Source organism: Acipenser ruthenus, chromosome 17 (assembly GCF_902713425.1).
Source record: "Acipenser ruthenus chromosome 17, fAciRut3.2 maternal haplotype, whole genome shotgun sequence".
NCBI lineage: Eukaryota > Metazoa > Chordata > Actinopteri > Acipenseriformes > Acipenseridae > Acipenser > Acipenser ruthenus.
The window spans coordinates 14,457,173-14,478,146 of NC_081205.1; the positions used below are offsets into that span (position 1 = coordinate 14,457,173).

At 39.1% G+C, this 20,974-nt stretch overlaps 1 protein-coding gene across 2 annotated transcripts in view; it reads right to left on the reverse strand.

The window, feature by feature from the left end:
* xylt2 (xylosyltransferase II) overlaps positions 1-19,078 on the reverse strand; it is a 50,178-nt gene extending 31,100 nt beyond the window's left edge. The window contains exon 1 of one of the 2 annotated variants that reach the window (XM_058990000.1): positions 18,988-19,078. In XM_058990000.1, coding sequence (XP_058845983.1) covers positions 18,988-19,041 — 54 coding nt within the window. In that variant the 5' untranslated portion in view covers positions 19,042-19,078. Of the gene's footprint in view, positions 1-16,644; positions 17,064-18,987 lie in introns of those variants that run through there. The other variant, XM_034039430.3, reaches the window with a different exon arrangement.
* Between the last annotated feature and the right edge of the window lie 1,896 nt (positions 19,079-20,974).

The following is a 20,974-nucleotide window of genomic DNA, read 5'->3' on the forward strand; positions in this document are numbered from 1 at the left end:
AGCAGAATGTTCAAAACCTTCAGGGCTCACACTACAAACCTGTGGACACTACGTCGGTCATCAATCTTTTTATACACTTCCCTGGAGAGACAAATGTTTTCATGACGACCACCAGTCGAAAGATTGTTTCATTCTGCCCGCACGACACAAAAAAATAAATAAAATGAAAATACCATCCCCTCATTCACAAGACTTCACTGCCCGAGACCAGTATAGATGCACCTTAATCGGTCTGTTGATCTGGTTTCCTGTTGTGCGGTATCGGTAATTTTATGAGCAGTACATGTCAATTAAGTATATAGATTTGTTTTTCCTACAGAAATCAGAGCCCACTCCTTTTTCTTTTTTTTGGAGGTATGAGGTGTTAACGTGTTAGGATATTACAGAAGCGTGAAAAATCCATAAAACAAGATTTGCCAACAAGAAAAAAAACAAAAAACTCAAAAGGTGTCTCTCCTGATTCCACTAGTGACATGAGTATGTAGCAGTTTTTAGACACAATTGAATTAAGAAAAAATACACAAAATAATTATTTGAAATTTATCATATTTAATAGATAAATCTCCCGTCCCGAGGCAGATTAATGCAGTTAACAGGTTCCAGTCATAACAATTAACTTTTAGGAGAGTGTTTTGTTATGCAATTTATACCCTTCCAAAACAAGTAGAATAAAGCAAGCCTAAAGATAAACATTTGTTTTTGGGGAAAATACTGAACGAATCTGAAAATAATTCAACCAGAAATGATAAAGCATCACAAATGTACATAGAGAGTAAACGCTGGATTTGGGGTCTGTACAGAAAAAAAGGTGTTTCCAGCTAATAATGTTCTGCCGCCTGGCTGCTTCTGAAATTCCTGGGGAGAACCTGGATACAATTTATATTACCAACAGTTGACTTTCATTAATATCTAAACAAGACGTTCATTAATATCTTAAAATCTCACGGATTTAAATGTGATGCAAATTAATGTCTCTCACGCACCCAGTTCAGCACATAAGACAAAAAATGCAAATAAAAAAAAACGGAATCTTTAATTACGATTCAAATACCAACAAAATCAAACTGTAACATTACAAACGAAAACGTCAGTGCCACAAGACTGAATTTTTCTCTGTTCCAGATCACTGCCGAATGGTACATTATTATTTGTCTAACTTCTTTCGAGTGCCCTACCTGAAGTGAAAGTAATGACGAAATTAATTAACCCCGCCTGCTGCTTTTTTGTTATGAAACATGCATTTACATTTCAGGCTGAGTAAACATTTACACTGTGGTCTCGAAGGCTGCAGGAGCGAACAATGACGCATTCCCTTTTCTCGTACAGAGGCTCATGCCATCTTTACAACATGCTGGGGGCGCCAAACATTCTATTATAGTCTATTTGACGGCGCTCCTCTGACAGCTGACAAGTGAAAACATTGAAAACCGCAAAACAAAATTATTGCCCAGGTGGCAATTATGGCCCTGACAGAAATCTCACCAGGATGGAAATTTCCATCCATGATTTGACATCCATGTACTTATCCAAACATGGATTCAATACATCACCTGGAGTTTTACTCTGAGATTTGTGCAACTCTTCCTGCCATTGCATCCACTGTGCCCGGAATAGCCGAGTATCTCTAAGATTCTTTCACCAATTTTATAATCTGCAGTAAAACACTGAATTTCCATCTATCACTGCCCAGTCTTTTCATTTTCATTTAAAAGTAGGAGGCATGAAATCCCAAGTAGAGGGCAGAGGGTATGGGGGTCCTCCCCCAGCGCGGGTGCAAGTGACAACGCCTCCCACCGAAAACCAATTACAGGGTTTTGCAGGGGTCTAGATTCTGCATATCCTGGGCCTAAATATGTGCCTTAATAGGGACCCAAAACTCAAAATAAGTGTATAACTTCATTTTTAAGTGTAGAACCATCTTTTTTTTATTATTTTAGGCGTTTAATTTTAAAGAGCAAGTAAAAGTTACGTGTGTCTATGAAAAGTAATAACAAAATAAGAAAGACAGACACCAATGAAACAGAGAAATTATATTTCAGGCACCAAAACAAATAATGTCACATTATATAGATACCATAACATCAAGTGAGAAATGTGAAGCAATTTCTAAATTAAAGAAGCAGTATTAATTGGTAGTAAATCTGAATACAGAAAAGGTAAGCCAGAAGCTGTATTTTGTTTTCTATTTTTTCATGTATTCCATTTTTTCCTTTGCATTTTATACAAAAAAAGCACAATAAGTTTCTAAAAATATTACATAAGAAAGTTTACAAAACGAGAGGAGGCCATTCGGCCCATCTTGCTCGTTTGGTTGTTAGTAGCTTATTGATTCCAGAATCTCATCACACAGCTTCTTGAAGGATCCCAGGGTGTCAGCTTCAACAACATATTCATAGAGCCAACCAGTCCTTACATTTATTTAGTCTTCCAAGTTTCTCAGTATATACACTCTCCCATGTCGCCATTTCTCATTAACTACCGTGTCCGAGAATGCACGAGTGCATAAATAAATAAATACATTTTTAAAAATGCGCTTGCAAGAACTGCGATTTCAAACACTTGATTTTAGTTTTCAGAAGTTCGTTTCTGTTGCATTTACATTAAATCGATTTCTACAGTAAGTTGTTTTTTTTCCCTTTGTTTAATATTTTTTTAATTCTGTTAACTGTTGCCTGATTAAAATAAATACAAATAACAATAAATAACGTATTGGCATTTACTTGAACAATGTAGCTTGAAAGTAAAAGTGTGTTTTGGGAAGACCTCACAGAAGAGGAGGAAGAAGAGATTCGTACTGTACATACATTTGAACACACATTTCCATTTGACTTGAACTTCTTAAATGGAATTTAGCTAGTCTACTAAAAATAACGATCTTAAGTACTGTGCCTATTTAAACACAGATCGATAATCACAGTATGTGCTTATGCGTATTTGTACCTGTGGGTGTTTGTGTGTGTTTTGTGTGTATACTTTTTATCTGCATTTTGTGTCTAAACTGTCAATAAGATTAGTTGACCAGTTTTACAGCAGCTGATTATGCAGAAACAGACCTGACCAGCACATCTTGTAGCTCATATGGTGATATTTATCATTTAATAAAAGACTGAATCAACAAAACAAAGCACTTAAAAATAAAATAATTCATTAATTGCACAATGCAAATATTGTTTCCTGAATTAATTGTACTATATGCTAGTGTTTCAGATCGATCTAAGTCAATGCATAAGACATTTTACAATGCTATAACATATACTCACTGTATTTCGTACACTTAGAGTAAAAAAGACGATCTTACATAGAAAACGTAAGTTTTTTTTTTTGTTTGTTTTTTAAAAGCTATACAATGTCTTAATTCTGCTCTATGCTTACTGATTCAGATATATGATTGTACAGTTCGGCCTTCATCACCAACATCATTTGTAAGCTTGAAACTGATTGGTCCAGTCACGGTGTCCATGGAAACATAAGCCTGGAAACGAAATGCCCTCAGAGAAGGAATGTTTTACTCGACTTACATACATAGTGAATTGTGGAAATTGCAGCTATTTTACTGTAACAAAATAAATATTTTAAATACTATTCACTAGAACATACGAGCACTATAAAATCTACTTTTTTATTTTTGAAATAACTATTTTAGGCGGCTCATCTGGCAAATTGGACGGCAATTTAGCCGGCCACCGGCTGGAACTAATGAGGCTGACTGCCCAGTCCCCACCTTAGACCTCGATGTAGGTAATGGTATTAAGGGTGATGTAGTCATGGCACTGTCAACTGTCCATAGAGACAAGGTCAAAGTTCAGTTGATTTGACCTGTCAGCGACTGCATTTAGCAGGGCAATTGCCGGTAGAAAGCATAAACTGCACGGCGACACGACAGCGATAATCGCAGGTCGCCTTGCTCTTCAACGACAGTCGAGCGATGGAATATAAACCGGCTTTAAAACTTTGAGCCACATTGTTTTCCCGTACAATGTTGTCTTTCACCAACATTACGTATGATTTGCGTGGTTTTATATATCCTTGAATATCTTTAAATAAATAAATAAATAAATAAATAAATAAATAAATAATCATACAACAAAAGTACAATATGTTCCCTACTTTGCAGGCTATGAAATGGTTGGTTGTAAAGGTATGCATTTTATTATTTGATTGAAAAACTGGGTAAAAATCTGTCCATATAGGCAAATGTGAAATAATTTCCTAATAAATTATTTTATACAGTACTTTATACACCGTATGTCTTCAGGAGAGGATAGTGTTATGTAATTGTGAAGGAAATATAATGAGTTCTGGTTGTAAATCCCCCTCTCGACCTGTGAGGATACAAAGTAGCGAAAGGGAAAGGCTTTGGACAGGTTGTCCTGACAGTTCATTCCCTGGGTCAGGAAGTCAATCAGCCTGGAAAAAGACGAGACTCCAGTGCGAGAATGTATTGACCTGGAAGGTAAATGAGGTAGCAGCTGCAGGCAATGGAATCAGCTGCAATCATTTACCAAGGGGTCATGCATAACCGCATAAAAGGGGCTGGAGAATTGTAAATCTTTTCCTTCGCTTGGGTTTTGACGAGGAAACTGGAAGGACCGGGAGATTGCCCAAAATAATTAAAAGAAAATAATTTGTGAGTGTTTTGTTTGATTGTCTGTTTAGTAATTGTCTGTGTTTGTTATCACCAGACGGCTAAACACAAATCCAGAGCTGTCGCCAAGGGCCAGCACGAAACCGGATCACCACTGCACTACCGTCACGAATAAACATTGTTATCAGCACCTGTTTCACTAATAGCACGTATTATATAGTACTTCACCACAAGCACTGAGAGCACTCACTTTGGAACAGTGATCGTGTGTGTCTAATTGTGTGTGTTTTGTACCGTGTTTATTATTTACGGGACTGCAACCCTTTGTTTCATCACTGTGCAATACCAGCTCTATTATTTACTGGCAGGTCATCAGACCATTGGGTTATACACCATTAAATCATTTTCACCCGTACTTTGTTGTCTGTGTGTTCTTGGAATTACGGTATCCGCACTGCACCTGCTATACACCTGCTACCACTTACCACTTTGCCACAGTAATATACTACACCGTAATATACTATGTGAATTTTTTTTAATTCATCTTTTTTTTTTTTAATTCACAAAAACATTAGAAACAAAACATCAACAACAATAAATATTTAAACAATGGACGCTGTTCAAATTAATATATAGGGAGACCATAGATGCATATTAAAATAATAATTTGTACATGTATAATTTAATTAATTAACAATATACAACACATTAAATAAATACAATAATGTTTTCACTGTACAACTCAAAAGCTAAATGTTGTAGAGACACCTATTATAATATAATTCATACTTCATTCAGTACAAATAGATAAATCAATGAATAAAATTACTAGTTTATCTAACAATGACACATTTGAGTCATTGTCACAAAGACGGCCGGAGTGGGTGGTGTCAGACCAGAGCCAGGAAATAAAACAACAAGAGAGAGGTGGAGTTTGGTGGAGCTGAGCGAATGGTCTTGCTCAGCATTTAATAAATAAACAGAACAACAAAATAAAAAGGTTGTAACATACAAAAACACAGGGCACGGCACTGGTAGCCAAAATAAACAGACAAACAAAACGTACTAACACACAAAACAAGGGGACGAACGTTAAACAAGTACCGTGCTGGCACTTCCAGTACGCGCAGCAATTGTTATCTCTAATAATTTATCTTTAGTTCTCCTCCTCTCTACACCCGTTCTCCACTCACGAACACCCAACCCCGAGTGAGTGAAAACGTGCTGCTTTTAAGCAGCTGTACTGAGACTCGATTGCTAATCAATCAATTGGAGTCTCGGTACAACTACACGTGAATTAATATAGTGTACTCCCGTGACCACACATTACATTTTAACCAGCACGTGAAGTGATTTGTGCCATCCTCGTGCCTAAATACAAATCTACATTTTAAACACTCGTGCTCGTAACCCATATTATATCCTGTGTATTTTATACATAAACACCAACATTTACACACAACACGTAACATATAAACAAACTACGCACAAGGGCGTGGCCACATTGCCACAGTCATTAATTGCTTTTTTTTTTTCAACACAGAAAGTTCCACACACTGAAAGATGGGGACGTTACACTCTGGACAGTATGAGCTTGTCAGTAGCCTAATATTCATTCACAAGTCTGATCATTATTTTCTGCAGTTACCCAAAAAAATGTACAATGTGGGAACAGTGATTCAAATGCTTGCTAAACTTTATTATTTTTTTTGTTATAAAATAGAATAAGGGTGAATTACAGATTGGAAAGGTTCTAACAAAGCGTGGCCATGAAGACTACTGAACCTAAAAAGATATGTAAATAGATGCATGTAAGCCATGCAGATATAATGCAACAATACAAGACAACCCTAGAGCCTGTTTCTGTCTTCATTTGGTAGATCTGTAGGACAAATGATTACCCCTTATATACAATACAGTTTTTTTGCTAGTAGTTTTTTTTTCTTCTGTTTTTTATCCCCCCTCTCTCCTACCTCATCTCTGCCTATCTCGCTAGCTAAACTGCCCCGAGGATCACAACTTCCGGGCAAATAGACCAACAGCCTGCAGTGCATTTTTTTGTTATTCTAAAAATAAAAAAAATAAACAAGAGGAGTAATTCAAGACATAAATAGACCAGTGGCGTGCCGTCAGGACCTTCAAGGTATTCTTTGCTGACCAGACAGTGCAAAGTACAGCGCAGTTAGAAGCAGAAAGGAGGAATTACATCTTTAAATTAAATTTGGAGTTGCTTTAATCAGAAAACATTGCAGCTTAAAGCCTTACAGCTGCGTGTATTTTTCTGATAACAAGCTGAAACTCTGAGCAGCTGATTCAAATTCCGCTGCGTTCTGGGACACGGGAGGGGCGGAGCCCGCAGCACAAGCACAAACAACGTACCCTTGAGCAAAGTAATTTACCTAAATTGCTCCAGTAAAAACCCAACTGTATAAATGGGTAATTGTATGTAAAAATAATGTGATATATGTATAATGTGAAATAATGTATAATGTGATATGTTGTAACAATTGTAAGTCGTCCTGGATAAGGGCGTCTGCTAAGAAATAAATATTATTATTATAATTATTATTATTATTATTATTATTATTATTATTATTAATAATAATAAACAAACAAAAGGCAGGCAGTCTACCAAGAGATAGCTTGTGGAAGCGACATCGTGAGAGAAGTACAGTCGTGGACAAGTACAGCGCAGTTAGAAGCAGTTTGAAAGTAGGGTGACAACTGCAGAAGCTAAACTAAACTTCCAAAAAAAAAAAAAAAATTTACAACATGGTCTTCAAGCCAGTAATCTGTGACAACTGCATGATGTGGGAAATCCGAGAAAACCCAACAGAGCTCAACCAAGTTTGTGTAAAGTGCCGCACGATCCAGGACTTGCTTCAATGAGTAAGTCTGCAAGAAAAGAAGCTGGAGGAAATGAAACAGCAACAGGAGCTGACACACCCACAATTCATGGAAGTCTGCACCCCTAGCAGACTGAAAGCCACCAGGGAGATGGAAGAGAGTCGAAACAGTTAGGCAGAAGCAGGGGAAAAAAGAAACTTCGTCAAACACAACCACCAGAAATCCAGACATCCAACAAATTTGAGCCACTTCAACATTTAGATGACCAAAACCAACATCAAGACAAAGAAAGGAACAACATCCAGGACCCTATAAACAGTGCTGGCCAGGCAGCAAAAAGAAAGGAGGTCATGATTGTTGGGGACTCCATATTGAGAAACACAGCAAATTCAGTTTGCAGTTTGGACCCCCTTACTACAACAGTGTGCTGCCTTCCAGGAGCCTCTGTCAAGCACATCACAGATAACGTGGACAGGCTCCTAGAACGAACAGGAGATGACCTGGTAGTAGTCGTCCACATCGGTACAAACAACATTGGAAGAGACAGACCAAGATCCCTGCAAAACAAATTCAGAGAGCTAAGAAGGAAATTAAATGGCAAGACCAAAACTGTGGTATTTTCGGGATACTGTCGGCACCTTGCAAAGGACCATATGGACAGCTGGAAATACAAAATCAAAATGCATGGCTAAAATCGTGGTGCACACAGGAAGGCTTCACCTTTCTTGAACATTGGAGCACATTTTACAACAAGGACTATCTATATAGGTGGGACGGACTGCACTTAAACAGAAAGGGAACCAATCTAGTCGGAGAAAGGATCCTTCAGGAGGTCCAGAAGCATTTAAACTAGAAAGGAAGGGGGGAGAAAACAAAAAAACAGAAGGGAGACCACATCAAAACAAGGGCAACAACTCAGGTAAGACAACTATTAAATGTATTTATCTTAATGCTAGAAGTCTCAGAAACAAAATGTTAGAACTTGAAGCTACTGCACTAACAAGTAACTACGATGTGATAGGTGTTACAGAAACTTGGTTGTCTGAGAGTGATGGAGACGAATATAATATTAGTGGGTACACACTGTATAGGAAAGACAGGCAGGACAGAAGAGGCGGAGGGGTAGCGCTATACATAAGAAATAGCTTGAAGCCCAGGTGTTAAATCAGGACAAAGAAAACAATGCAGAATCAATATGGGTCAGAATAATGGACAAAAATTCAAAAGGGCATAATAATAGGAGCATGCTATAGACCGCCAAATTCAGACGCTGAGCAAAATAATCTGTTATACAATGACATTTGAAATGCGTGTAGAAAAGGAGAAGCCATACTAATGGGGGATTTCAACTTCCCCCCGTATGAAATGGGAGAACCCGGTGGGGAGCACGACGGACGAAATTGAAATGGTGGAAATAACAAATGACTGCTTCCTAATGCAATTTATCAAGGCACTGACTAGAGGGGAGGCATGCCTTGACTTAGTCTTTTCAAATAATGAAGACAGAATAACTAAAACAGAGGTCAGAGAGCCATTGGCAAACTCAGACCACAACATGATCTAATTTGAAGTATTTTTTAAAACCCCAAAAGTAATGACTAAAGCTAAGGTTTACAATTTTAGAGAAGCAAACTATGAAGGTATGAAACATGAGACCAACAGACGTAGATTGGAGTAAAATAGAGAAAACATCCACAGAAAAAGGATGGCTGTTTTTTAAAAATGTAGTACTAGAGGCGCAAAACAATTACATCCCAAAGGTAGACAAATCTAAATCTAAAACAAAATGGCCAAAATGGTTTAATAGATCAATTTAAAAAAAATATTCAGCAAAAAACACTTTACAGAGCGTTTAAAAGGGACCAAAAACAAAGTACACAGTAAGAGTACTTGGAACTGCAAACGCAAGTCAAAAAAGGAAGTTAGAAAGGCCAAGAGAGAGATAGAAATCAATATTGCTAAGGGGGCTAAAACCAATTCCAAAATGTTTTTCCAATATTATAACAGCAAGAGAACATTCAAAGAGGCAGTTAAATGTCTAAGAGACACAAATGGCAAAATCATAAAATAGCAAATATATTAAATGATTACTTTTCACAGGTTTTTACAAAGGAGGACACGGACAACATTATTATTTATTATTATTTATTTCTTAGCAGACGCCCTTATCCAGGGCGACTTACAATTGTTACAAGATATCACATTATTTTTTACATACAATTACCCATTTATACAGTTGGGTTTTTACTGGAGCAATCTAGGTAAAGTACCTTGCTCAAGGGTACAGCAGCAGTGTCCCCTAGCAGGGACTGAACCCACGACCCTCCGGTCAAGAGTCCAGAGCCCTAACCACTACTCCACACAACATGCCCCACATGTCGACCTGTTCCTATCCAATTTTAAATAACTTTAGCATAACAGAGGCAGAAGTGTTAAAGAGACTAGGAGCTCTTAAAATAAACAAATCCCCTGGGCCAGATGAGATCCTCCCAATAGTACTCAAAGAAATGAAAGAAGTTATTTACAAACCGTTAACCCAGATCATGCAACAGTCTCTTGACACAGGGGTTGTACCGACAGACTGGAAAATAGAAAACGTAATACAGATCCACAAAATGGGAGACAAAACTGAACCAGGTAACTACAGACCAATAAGCCTGACTTCTATTATATGTAGACTTATGGAAACTATAATAAGATCCAAAATGGAAAATGACCTATATGGTAACAATATCCTGGGAGACAGTCAGCATGGTTTTAAGAAAGGGAGATCGTGTCTAACTAACCTACTTTACTTTTTTGAGGATGCAACATTGAAAATGGATAACTGCAAAGCATACGACATGGTTTATTTAGATTTCCAGAAAGCTTTTGACAAAGTCCCGCATAAAAGATTAATTCTCAAACTGAACGCAGTAGGGATTCAAGGAAATGCATGCACATGGATTAGGGAGTGGTTAACAGGTAGAAAACAGAAAGTACTGATTAGAGGAGAAACCTCAAAATGGAGCGAGGTAACCAGTGGTGTACCACATGGATCAGTATTAGGTCCTCTGCTATTCCTAATCTACATTAATGATTTAGATTCTGGTATAGTAAGCAAACTCGTTAAATTTGCAGACGACACAAAAATAGGAGTGGCGGCAAACACTGTTGTAATAGCAAAGGTCATTCAACATGATCTAGACAGCATTCAGAACTGGGCAGACACATGGCAAATGAAATTTAATAGAGAAAAATGTAAAGTATTGCATGCAGGCAATACAAATGTGCATTATAAATATCATATGGGAGATACTGAAATTGAAGAAGGGAACTATGAAAAAGACCTAGGAGTTTATGTTGACTCAGAAATGTCTTCATCTTGACAATGTGGGGAAGCTATACAAAAGGCCAACAAGATGCTCGGCTATATTGTGAGAAGTGTTGAATTTAAATCAAGGGAAGTAATGTTAAAACTTTACAATGCATTAGTAAGACCTCACCTAGAATATTGTGTTCAGTTCTGGTCACCTTGTTACAAAAAGGATATTGCTGCTCTAGAAAGAGTGCAAAGAAGAGCAACCAGAATTATCCCTTGTTTAAAAGGCATGTCATATGCAGACAGGCTAAAAGAACTGAATCTATTCAGTTCTTTTAGCGGCGATCTGATTCAAACATTCAGAATTCTAAAATGTAATGACAATGTCAACCCAGGGGGCTTTTTTGACCTGAAAAAAGAAACAAGGACCAGGAGTCACAAATGGAGATTAGATAAAGGGGCATTCAGAACAGAAAATAGGAGGCACTTTTTTACACAGAGAATTGTGAGGGTCTGGAACCAACTTCCCAGTAATGTTGTTGAAGCTGACATCCTGGGATCCTTCAAGAAGCTGCTTGATGAGATTCTGGGATCAATAAGCTACTAACAACCAAACGAGCAAGATGGGCAGAATGGCCTCCTCTCGTTTGTAAGCTTTCTTATGTTCTTATGTCAGTCAAATGCCATTACGTTGCCTCACTCGCTTGCATACAGTGTGCTTGCTTATACTATGAAACATACTACTCTAATTATGTGTTCATTTTTCTGATGCCTTTATCCAAGACGACTTACAGGGTTTACGAGATGTTTTTTAAGAGTCTAAGGTTTTCCTGAAGGGGATGGGATCAACCAATAAGAGATCTGCATTTCCCCCGCATTAGTCTAAAACAACGACCAGATGCAAGAAAAAAACAGTTGAGGGTATTCTCCATTTCAGTTGAAGGTCTTGAGTGAGTTCAACCAATAGGCGAGTCGAAGCATGTCCTATTTTTTTTTTAGGCAGGCGACCAATCAGAAGTGAGCAGAGGCGGGCCATAAATCTCCCAGCGTATTCTTTGCCTCACTTGAAGGCCCTGCGTTAGTAACCAATGGGAAAGCCAAAGCTCTAACAGCTGTCCAATCATTAGTGAGCAACCCCGAAAATATGAATATTCCTTGGTTAGCACTGCAGTTCAGAGGATAGCTGGATGCGTGATATTGCTCATAAATAAACTGAGAGGTATTCTTTCCAGGCAGGATGCAGATAGATTAATGCATGCTTTTATATCCTCTAGGATTGACTACTGCAATGGTCTTTTCATTGGGACTAACCACAACATTATTTCTTGCCTTCAACTTGTACAAAATGCTGCAGCTAGAACTTAATCTTGGGCCAAAATGCGAGAGCATATCACCTCGGTGCTGGCATCTTTGCATTGGCTACCGGTTAGTTTCAGAATAGATTTGAAGGTGTTGCTGCTAACTTATAAGGCTTTAAATGGTCTCGCGCCTCCACACCTTAAAGATCTTTTGGAACCCTATGTCCCTAAATGTCCGCTCCGATCACTGGATGCTGGGTTACTGTCTCTACCTATTATTATTCAGAAAAAAACTTGAGGTGGTAGATCTTTTAGTTCTATGGCACCTTGTAACAGGGCGAGGTGCCCTGTACATTTGATTTGTTTATTTATTTTTAGAACGGAGTCCCCCTCCGCCCCTGTGTTTATTTTGCATTGTTTATTTATTATAATTATGTTTAGATGACGGCATAGCCGTTTTGTTTATTATTTTGTAACGTGGATGGGAAGCCCCACCCACAAAATAATTAGATTGTGGCCGAGGGGTAATAGAATAATTAATTACAAGCTAGTTAAACCCCTCGGCCACGATATAAAAGCCTGCAGCTCTCCAGCTCTGGGCGGGTGTATGAGGAGCGAGAGTGGAGAGAGCGAGGAGAGAAACGTAAAGAGTAAAAACATAAAGGTCAGGCTGGGCAAATAGCCGTCACTGATCCTTTATGTTTTTACTCTTACGTTTCTCTCCTCGCAGGTCGTGGGGGGTCGTGTTGTCCGCAACATCACTTTCATATGTGATTTGCTAATAAAAAACTTGAATGACAGCAGATATTAAATAATAGACTAATCAAAAGCAGAAGTTGTGGTGCTTACTGTGGTGTCATAATTTTTTCAAGTTTCTTGTTGTTTTAGCCAACAGCTTCTGTTTATTAAAAGGTACAGCGGTATGTCGTAAATTTGCATCACTGGCACAGAGCCATTCAAAGTGTTAAGTGTAAAACGTACCCGCCACTGTGGCGTATGTGTATGTGAAATTTACCCGCGTTGGCGGGTGGCAGGTGTTAATTCCGAACCCTGCAACAAAATAGAACTTCCAAAATCACATTCAGTTGGCTTGCAAAAAATAGTTTAGTCGTCTAACAATGCAACAGTACAACAGTTACTAGACAAAACAAACAAAAACACTCAAGGTTAGTACACAGGGTTTTCCTCGTAGGTCTTTGCATAACCATAACACAAGGAACACGTTGCTTGGCCACATCCCCTAATATACCTTCAGTCCCGCCCCCTTCGGTAGCGAGTGCAATCACATATCGTCCAATCCATGATTAACACATCGCTTACCGCATTAAGGCGATGACGTCTGGTATTGTGACTCCGCCCCCTTCTTGGATGGCCAGCTTCCGACTGACCCTGGAATGAACTGCCAAACCATCCAGTCCGAGGCACACTGTTCCTGTTACACAGCGCCCTCACAGGTCGGGAGGGAGATTGTTGACTAGAATTAATTCTCTCTCTGTCACACACCTCAAAAAGCTTTGAGTGACAGAGTGAGGGCAGAGACACAGGAGGCAACTACTATGCATTCCTACACACAGCCGGGAGGTTGAGAGAGCCAAGCCCTTTATACAAAAGTGTGTGCAGCACTTACTGTAGTAGGAATTTTATATATAGTATTAGCCGTTGTGAATACTGATTAATGTATTATACAAATGAGCTGCAACAGGGGCATATTCTTCATGATAAATATTCTAAAGTGCGTTTACACCTTTGTTCTTGCTCTGGCTTGGATCACAACACTTCCACAGGGAGGTCTCTCTGGTAATGACAGTGTACTACCTGTATCAACACCACACATTCAATGACTTTCTCTCAGTTCCCTGTGCTGGTGCAGCAGCTTTGGACCCTGACTTCTTGCACCACGGCGAGTCCACTCTGTATTGACTGATTTCTTACTCTGTTTAATAATCTGAGCTGATTAACACTTTCATCTACAGCCTATTGACGTCCCTGTCATCTACACATATTTCATCTGTAGCTGCAAAGAGCCACAGCACCACATGACAATGAACTAAATATGACAAGACTGCCTTCCTTCCCTTGGACTGTGGGAACCAGACTAGGTCAATTCAATTCCAATCACAGCAGCATTGTTTGCTGAACTTGCAATTACAATGCTATTTTGTTCAATTACAGTTACAACAATCCTGCAGTAAGTGCAATTATAATTACACTAAAAAGGTCACAAATAGTTTCACACATGAACATGTTTACTCTGTTTATGCTACCAAGCAGTAATCACAGGTACAAACACACAAACATATAGAATGTTTTCTCAAACAAATGGGGTCACAAGAAGTGGTTGTAAATACGAGAAGAATGTGCAGTTGAAAGGTGTGTAATTGAACTGCAATTGATCAATTATATGGCAATTACAATTACAAATACAATTACACAGGTGTGTCAAGGCTCAACTACAATGACACGAATTGCCATTATTACAAATGACAATTGCAATTGGAATTGAGCCCAGGTCTGGTGGGAACTGAAATAAAGCTGTCTACGAACTTCCCATACCATCAACCTGGACCACACCTATTGACACTAGGCATTGTGATCACACTAAGCAGCTGCTTCAAGAGTCCAGCAAACTGTTAGGAGGCGGCAGAGGTACAACAGAGATACTGAACACAGCACCAGGTTAAACAGCAAGATGCAATCTCCACTAGCAAACAGAGATACTGGATACAACACCAGGTTAAACAGCAAGATGCAATCTCCACTAGCAAACAGAGATACTGGATACAACACCAGGTTAAACAGCAAGATGCAATCTCCACTAGCAAACAGAGATACTGGATACAACACCAGGTTAAACAGCAAGATGCAATCTCCACTAGCAAACAGAGATACTGGATACAACACCAGGTTAAACAGCAAGATGCAATCTCCACTAGCAAACAGGGATCTCAACTTTCCCACAGGTCACCATAGTATTTTAATTTCGAAAAAGTGAGTGTCCTTAGTTAAACTTGATCGAAGGGTGTTTTAGGATTAATAATCCAAACGAACTATGCCTCTACTTGTACTTCACCAATCAGTGGCTCTTGAACGATTCACAAATGTGATTCACTTTGGTATGAAACCATAGTATTGTACCGTGACCTATGAGTCAGTATTGTGATAGGATTGTCTGACATTTCTACAGAGCTACTGTGGCAGGCAGGAATCCATTTGGATATCAATCAATCAAATAATCAATCTTTATTTTGTATATTGCCTTAAGAAGGGCCGCCACAAAGTGCTTCACATGATATGCACTGCAGAGACTGCGATCACACGCCATGTACACGAAGGATACGCACTGCGGAGACTGCGATCACACGCCATGTACACGAAGGATACGCACTGCGGAGACTGCGATCACACGCCATGTACAAGAAGGATACGCACTGCGGAGACTGCGATCACACGCCATGTACACGAAGGATACGCACTGCGGAGACTGCGATCACACGCCATGTACACGAAGGATACGCACTGCGGAGACTGCGATCACACGCCATGTACACGAAGGATACGCACTGCAGAGACTGCGATCACACGCCATGTACACGAAGGATACGCACTGCAGAGACTGCGATCACACGCCATGTACACGAAGGATACGCACTGCGGAGACTGCGATCACACGCCATGTACACGAAGGATACGCACTGTGGATACTGCGATCACACACCATGTACATGAAGACCTCAGTTACAGTACTGTAGAATTAGAATGTTAAAAACACTGTAGTTGAATTTTCTGCCACTACTTCAACCAGACCATGCTGGCTGCCCATAATGTCCTTTAGCCATGAAAAAAACATTCATGTCACCCACAGGCTCCACTGTATTTCAGGGAAGCAAAACAAACGTGTCAAACAAGGAATGTCCTTGTAGGCAACCCAACCAATGCGTATTATTCAGTAAGCTCTAGGAATTCATTACTTTGACGCTTCATGGTCATTTACCTCTGTCAATGTTCACAACATGCATTTTAAGTGTAGAGCGCAAAGCCTCGGTCGCTGGGCGCTGGACGCTGACTGGCCATCGCACCGCTAGACCTGGATCTACAGACACAACAGTACATTCTTATCCACTCGCTGAAACACGTTGTTCATATTATGACACCAGCCCCCAGACTTCGCTGCACATTTAATGGTTTACAGTTTGCCTCACCCTCGTCTCGTCTATTGTGATTATATTCTCTTAACTCCACACGTAGGGCTACTGTAACACTGCTACTAAACCTTGGGAAAATAAGTTACTGTGGTGACTGCAAGTTTAATGTGAATTTTCAGACTTTCTAACACTAAACAACTGACTAGACTACCACTAAATGCACATAAAACCGCCACAACTCCTTTCCCAGAAAATAACTGCAGCCACGTCCGGGTACTGCAGCTCATTTTCAAACGTACACATCTGACTGTAGTAGTTGGTTTGCTGTGATGCAATACAATGTAATGCAAACGACACATTAGGAGTTTGCGTCGCCAGCTTTCCTAGCTAGTACAGTACTATAGCAAACAGACTACACAGTCATGCCGAGTACAGTGCGTCGGCTCTACTTATGGTATTACAACAGCTTACCTCGCCCTGCTCCCCTTCTTCGAGGCTCCTAAGACTCCACACCACGAGTCCCTGAATGAGAAGGATTGCCAGAGCGGCGGCGATCGCCAGTTTATAACGGCGAATAAGCTTCTGCACCCTTGCACTAGCCACCATTTTTCAGTCCCAATTCGCGTGCCAGACAGGCCATAAAACAAGTAGCAGCAGGGTGGCGCGCACGTGAAAGAATGCTGCCTGCTTAGGAATGGCGGAGACGCGCACGTAACCAAAGCGTCTTCGTTGAGTGAGTCTTTGAGCCTTAAAGTTTTGTACCTGCAAGTCACTGCACTCATTTGATACACTGGGATCTCGATGTCTGGGTAGATCTCTAAAAAAGACCTGATAATGATATATCCAGACTGCCTGAGGGAGAATCGAATGTAGCCAATTAAACTGACCGCAGACCTGAAGTACGAATTGAATGAGCTTCAACAACAATGCATTGCGTTCCCAGGGTTGGCAATGTCACTGCGTCTTCTACATAAATGAATAACTACATGTTTTGCACACACATACTGTGCTACTGTAATAAAACTGTTCTAAACCCCCAATCCCTCAACAAACTCTTCAGGTAAATGTGTGCGATGTACAGCGGGTTCTCATTAGAAACGCATTACAATTTTGAAGTTGGAATTTAATTGAATAGTTTTTACTATTGTTTTGTTTGCAAAGCAACATAAAATGTGGATTGGTTAATCAAGCATGTTTCATCCAGGCTAGCGCACTCTTCAGAGCCACGGGCTCCCCAGTCTCAGTCTGTAGGATCATATGGCCCATGCATGGCCATTTACACTAATGGTGTATAGCACCATTATCAATGTGTTTGACAATCACATGAATGGAAACCACGAGCTTTCCACCAAGACAGATTATACACAAACAATACTATTGAATAACAGTTTTTTACAGGAAGTATTTATTGGTACACTTTCAAATTCGAAGGAAGTTACAAACTCACCAGAGTGCCATCAATCAATAACATAAACAAACGTAGCATTTTACTTTAAACATTACACATTCTGTGTACTAATAATAAAACCCCCAAAATAGTATATTTATATTAGTTTATCTCGAGTTAGTCTTTGTCACCTAGATGGCTATTTTTATTTATTTGTTTATTATTATTATTATTATTATTATTATTATTATTATTATTATTATTATTATTATCGTTTTCGGCATCTCAGTAGTAAAAAACCCACTGACGTAAACTGCAGCTACGTTTCAGCATGAATGTGATGTGGGTGTGTCTCGTTCACCAGAAGCAGTTTAATTGAACAACTATGTTTACTAAATGTAAAGCAATGTTGCCTGTGTTGATGATTATATGTGACAAGTGTATTGATTTGGTTATTAAACAACCACAAAAAAAAAAAAGCCTTGCACGTTTTCTGCAAATGTAAAACAAAAAATTCTCACACAGCATAAAAAATCCGTGTTTTTTCTGCAGCAAACGGATTCCTAGGATCCCTGTAATCACAAATATGAATTACCCATCTATCATATGTCTCTACAGTTTTAAGGACTAGTCAGTTATATATTTATGATACGGGGAGAGTAGGGGGTGGCATATTTATCGGTACATTACATTTTTTGGATTTCCATTGAGATTTTAGAATCGATTCCGGATGCCAGCTCTGTGTCTCAAGCGCTGCCATGGCAAGTGACTCATCTTTCCCACTTCGGAACGTGCTGCAGGCAAAGCGTTTTACAGGAAGTAGGTATTTCTGTTACACATTGTAACGTTGTGTCACGTTTTATGAAGCAGGACACAGACAGTGGTCAATTATTGAATTAAAGGTTTATTGCGATACTAATAGAGAATTCATGTAGGGCCCGGAATTCACGCACCAAAAATAATAAACCCTTTTATGGGTCGTCCTAAAACCAGGAGGCGACGGAGACGCTCGGAGCATATTATTATTATTATTATTATTATTATTATTATTATTATTACCATACTACTATTAATAAAAACAATAATCACGTATTTATGTATTCACGTATCGGGAAACAGAGACAAAGCAAGTACGTTTCACATTCACATTCTATAGCCTGTAGCAAACCAGCAACCAAACAAAGAACATCAACTTCCTTCTATGTGTTTCATTGCCGCTTACTTTTAATAACGATTTAGGCCAGAGTTCCCAAGCTGTGGTCCGCGGGTGGACACAGTCCCGGGTGGGCCGCGGGAGCAGTAACATTCTATATTTTTTTCTATTAATAGTGAAAAGCAGGCGCCGGCGGCAGCTGTAACAGTAGAAAAAAAGTGTAGCAAGGGAGTATTGAAAAGCAGAAATTCACAAATCAGAGCTAACTGCCTACCTGTAGGCGGGATGTAGAGCGAGAGCGCTGACAATAGGGCAGTGTTAAGGTCATGTGATCGCTCTGCTGGCAGATGTAAACAGTGGGTGCGTTCACGCAGATCATTCTATGCAGAACCTGTGCAGAATCTGACCAATGATCTTCTATGAATTGGTCAGATTCTGCACAGAATGATCTCCGTGAACGCACCCAGTGTGTTCTGTATTTTATAAAATTATAATGTCGAATCTGCAAGCCAACTGAATGTGATTTTGCAAGTTGTATTTGGTTGCAGAGTAAGAACATAAGAAAGTTTACAAACGAGAGGAGGTCATTCAGCCCATCTTGCTCGTTTGGTTGTTAGTAGCTTATTGATCCCAGAATCTCATCAAGCAGCTTCTTGAAGGATCCCAGGGTGTCAGCTTCAACACCATTACTGGGGAGTTGGTTCCAGACCCTCATAATTCTCTGTGTAAAAAAGTGCCTCCTATTTTCTGTTCTGAATGCCCTTTTATCTAATCTCCATTTGTGACCCCTGGTCCTTGTTTCTTTTTTCAGGTCAAAAGGTCGACAATGTCAATACCTTTTTAGGATTTTGAATGCTTGAATCAGATCACCACGTAGTCTTCTTTGTTCAAGACTAAATAGATTCAATTCTTTTAGCCTGTCTGCATACAACATTCCTTTTAAATCCGGGATAATTCTGGTTGCTCTTCTTTGCACTCTTTCTAGAGCAGCAATATCCTTTTTGTAACGAGGTGACCAGAACTGAACACAATATTCTAGGTGAGGTCTTACTAATGCATTGTAAAGTTTTAACATTACTTCCCTTGATTTAAATTCAACACTTCTCACAATATATCCGAGCATCTTGTTGGCCTTTTTTATAGCTTCCCCACATTGTCTAGATGAAGACATTTCTGAGTCAACATAAACTCCTAGGTCTTTTTCATAGTTCCCTTCTTCAATTTCAGTATCTCCAATATGATAATTTATAATTTGTATTGCCTGCATGCAATACTTTACATTTTTCTCTATTAAATTTCATTTGCCATGTGTCTGCCCAGTTCTGAATGCTGTCTAGATCATGTTGAATGACCTTTGCTACTACAAGTGTTTGCCACTCCTCCTATTTTTGTGTCGTCTGCAAATTTAACAAGTTTGCTTACTATACCAGAATCTAAATCAGTAATGTAGATTAGGAACAGCAGAGGACCTAATAGTGATCCCTGTGGTACACCACTGTACCTTCTGCAAGGCTCTCATTTCCCTCTGTATTGTGCGTATTTGTCTTTTTTTGTGCATGACAGTTCAGCGTGAGAGATAACGGCTGGACGTTTTAGTTAGTGTTCAGAAATTTGGATTTAAGTCATGTTTTTGTGCAGATTGTACTGGTTTTACTCAAAGTGATTCCTGTTCAGGTATTTATGAATGGGAATAATAAGACACATGCACATCTTTCTTGTTTGATGACTAAGAATAAGAACTGCATTTCTAAAATGTTCAATTATACAAAGGTGCCAAAGAATTTAAAGGTTTGATAAAAAAAACGTGTTTAGTTTTTGCAATTTATTTTATTTATTAAAGTTAAAGTGTTTCAGTTTTTTTTCACTCAATGCATATTTCCATCTTTCACAATATTTATTCAAATGAATAAAAGACAGTTTAGATTAGGTTTATTGATAATGTTACAGGTTTAAACATAGAAAATGGTTTTTAATTTGACATTTTCCCAAGGAGTGCTAATAGTGGGCCACAGTGCCTAATGCAGCTGAACAGGTGGGCCGCGGGTAAAAAAAAGTTTGGGAAACCCTGATTTAGCCAACTCGATACAACTTTAACAAAACAACACACGTTTATTAAGCAGTTGGCTTAACTTCCAGGTTTGCTAGCATGCTTCTCTTGGTTCTTTTTCGTTCTCTCTAAACACTTTACTTCTGGTGTTCCGTCCACAGCTGTGGCCCACAATACAGAAAAATCTCAAACAATATCTGTATTGACACACTAT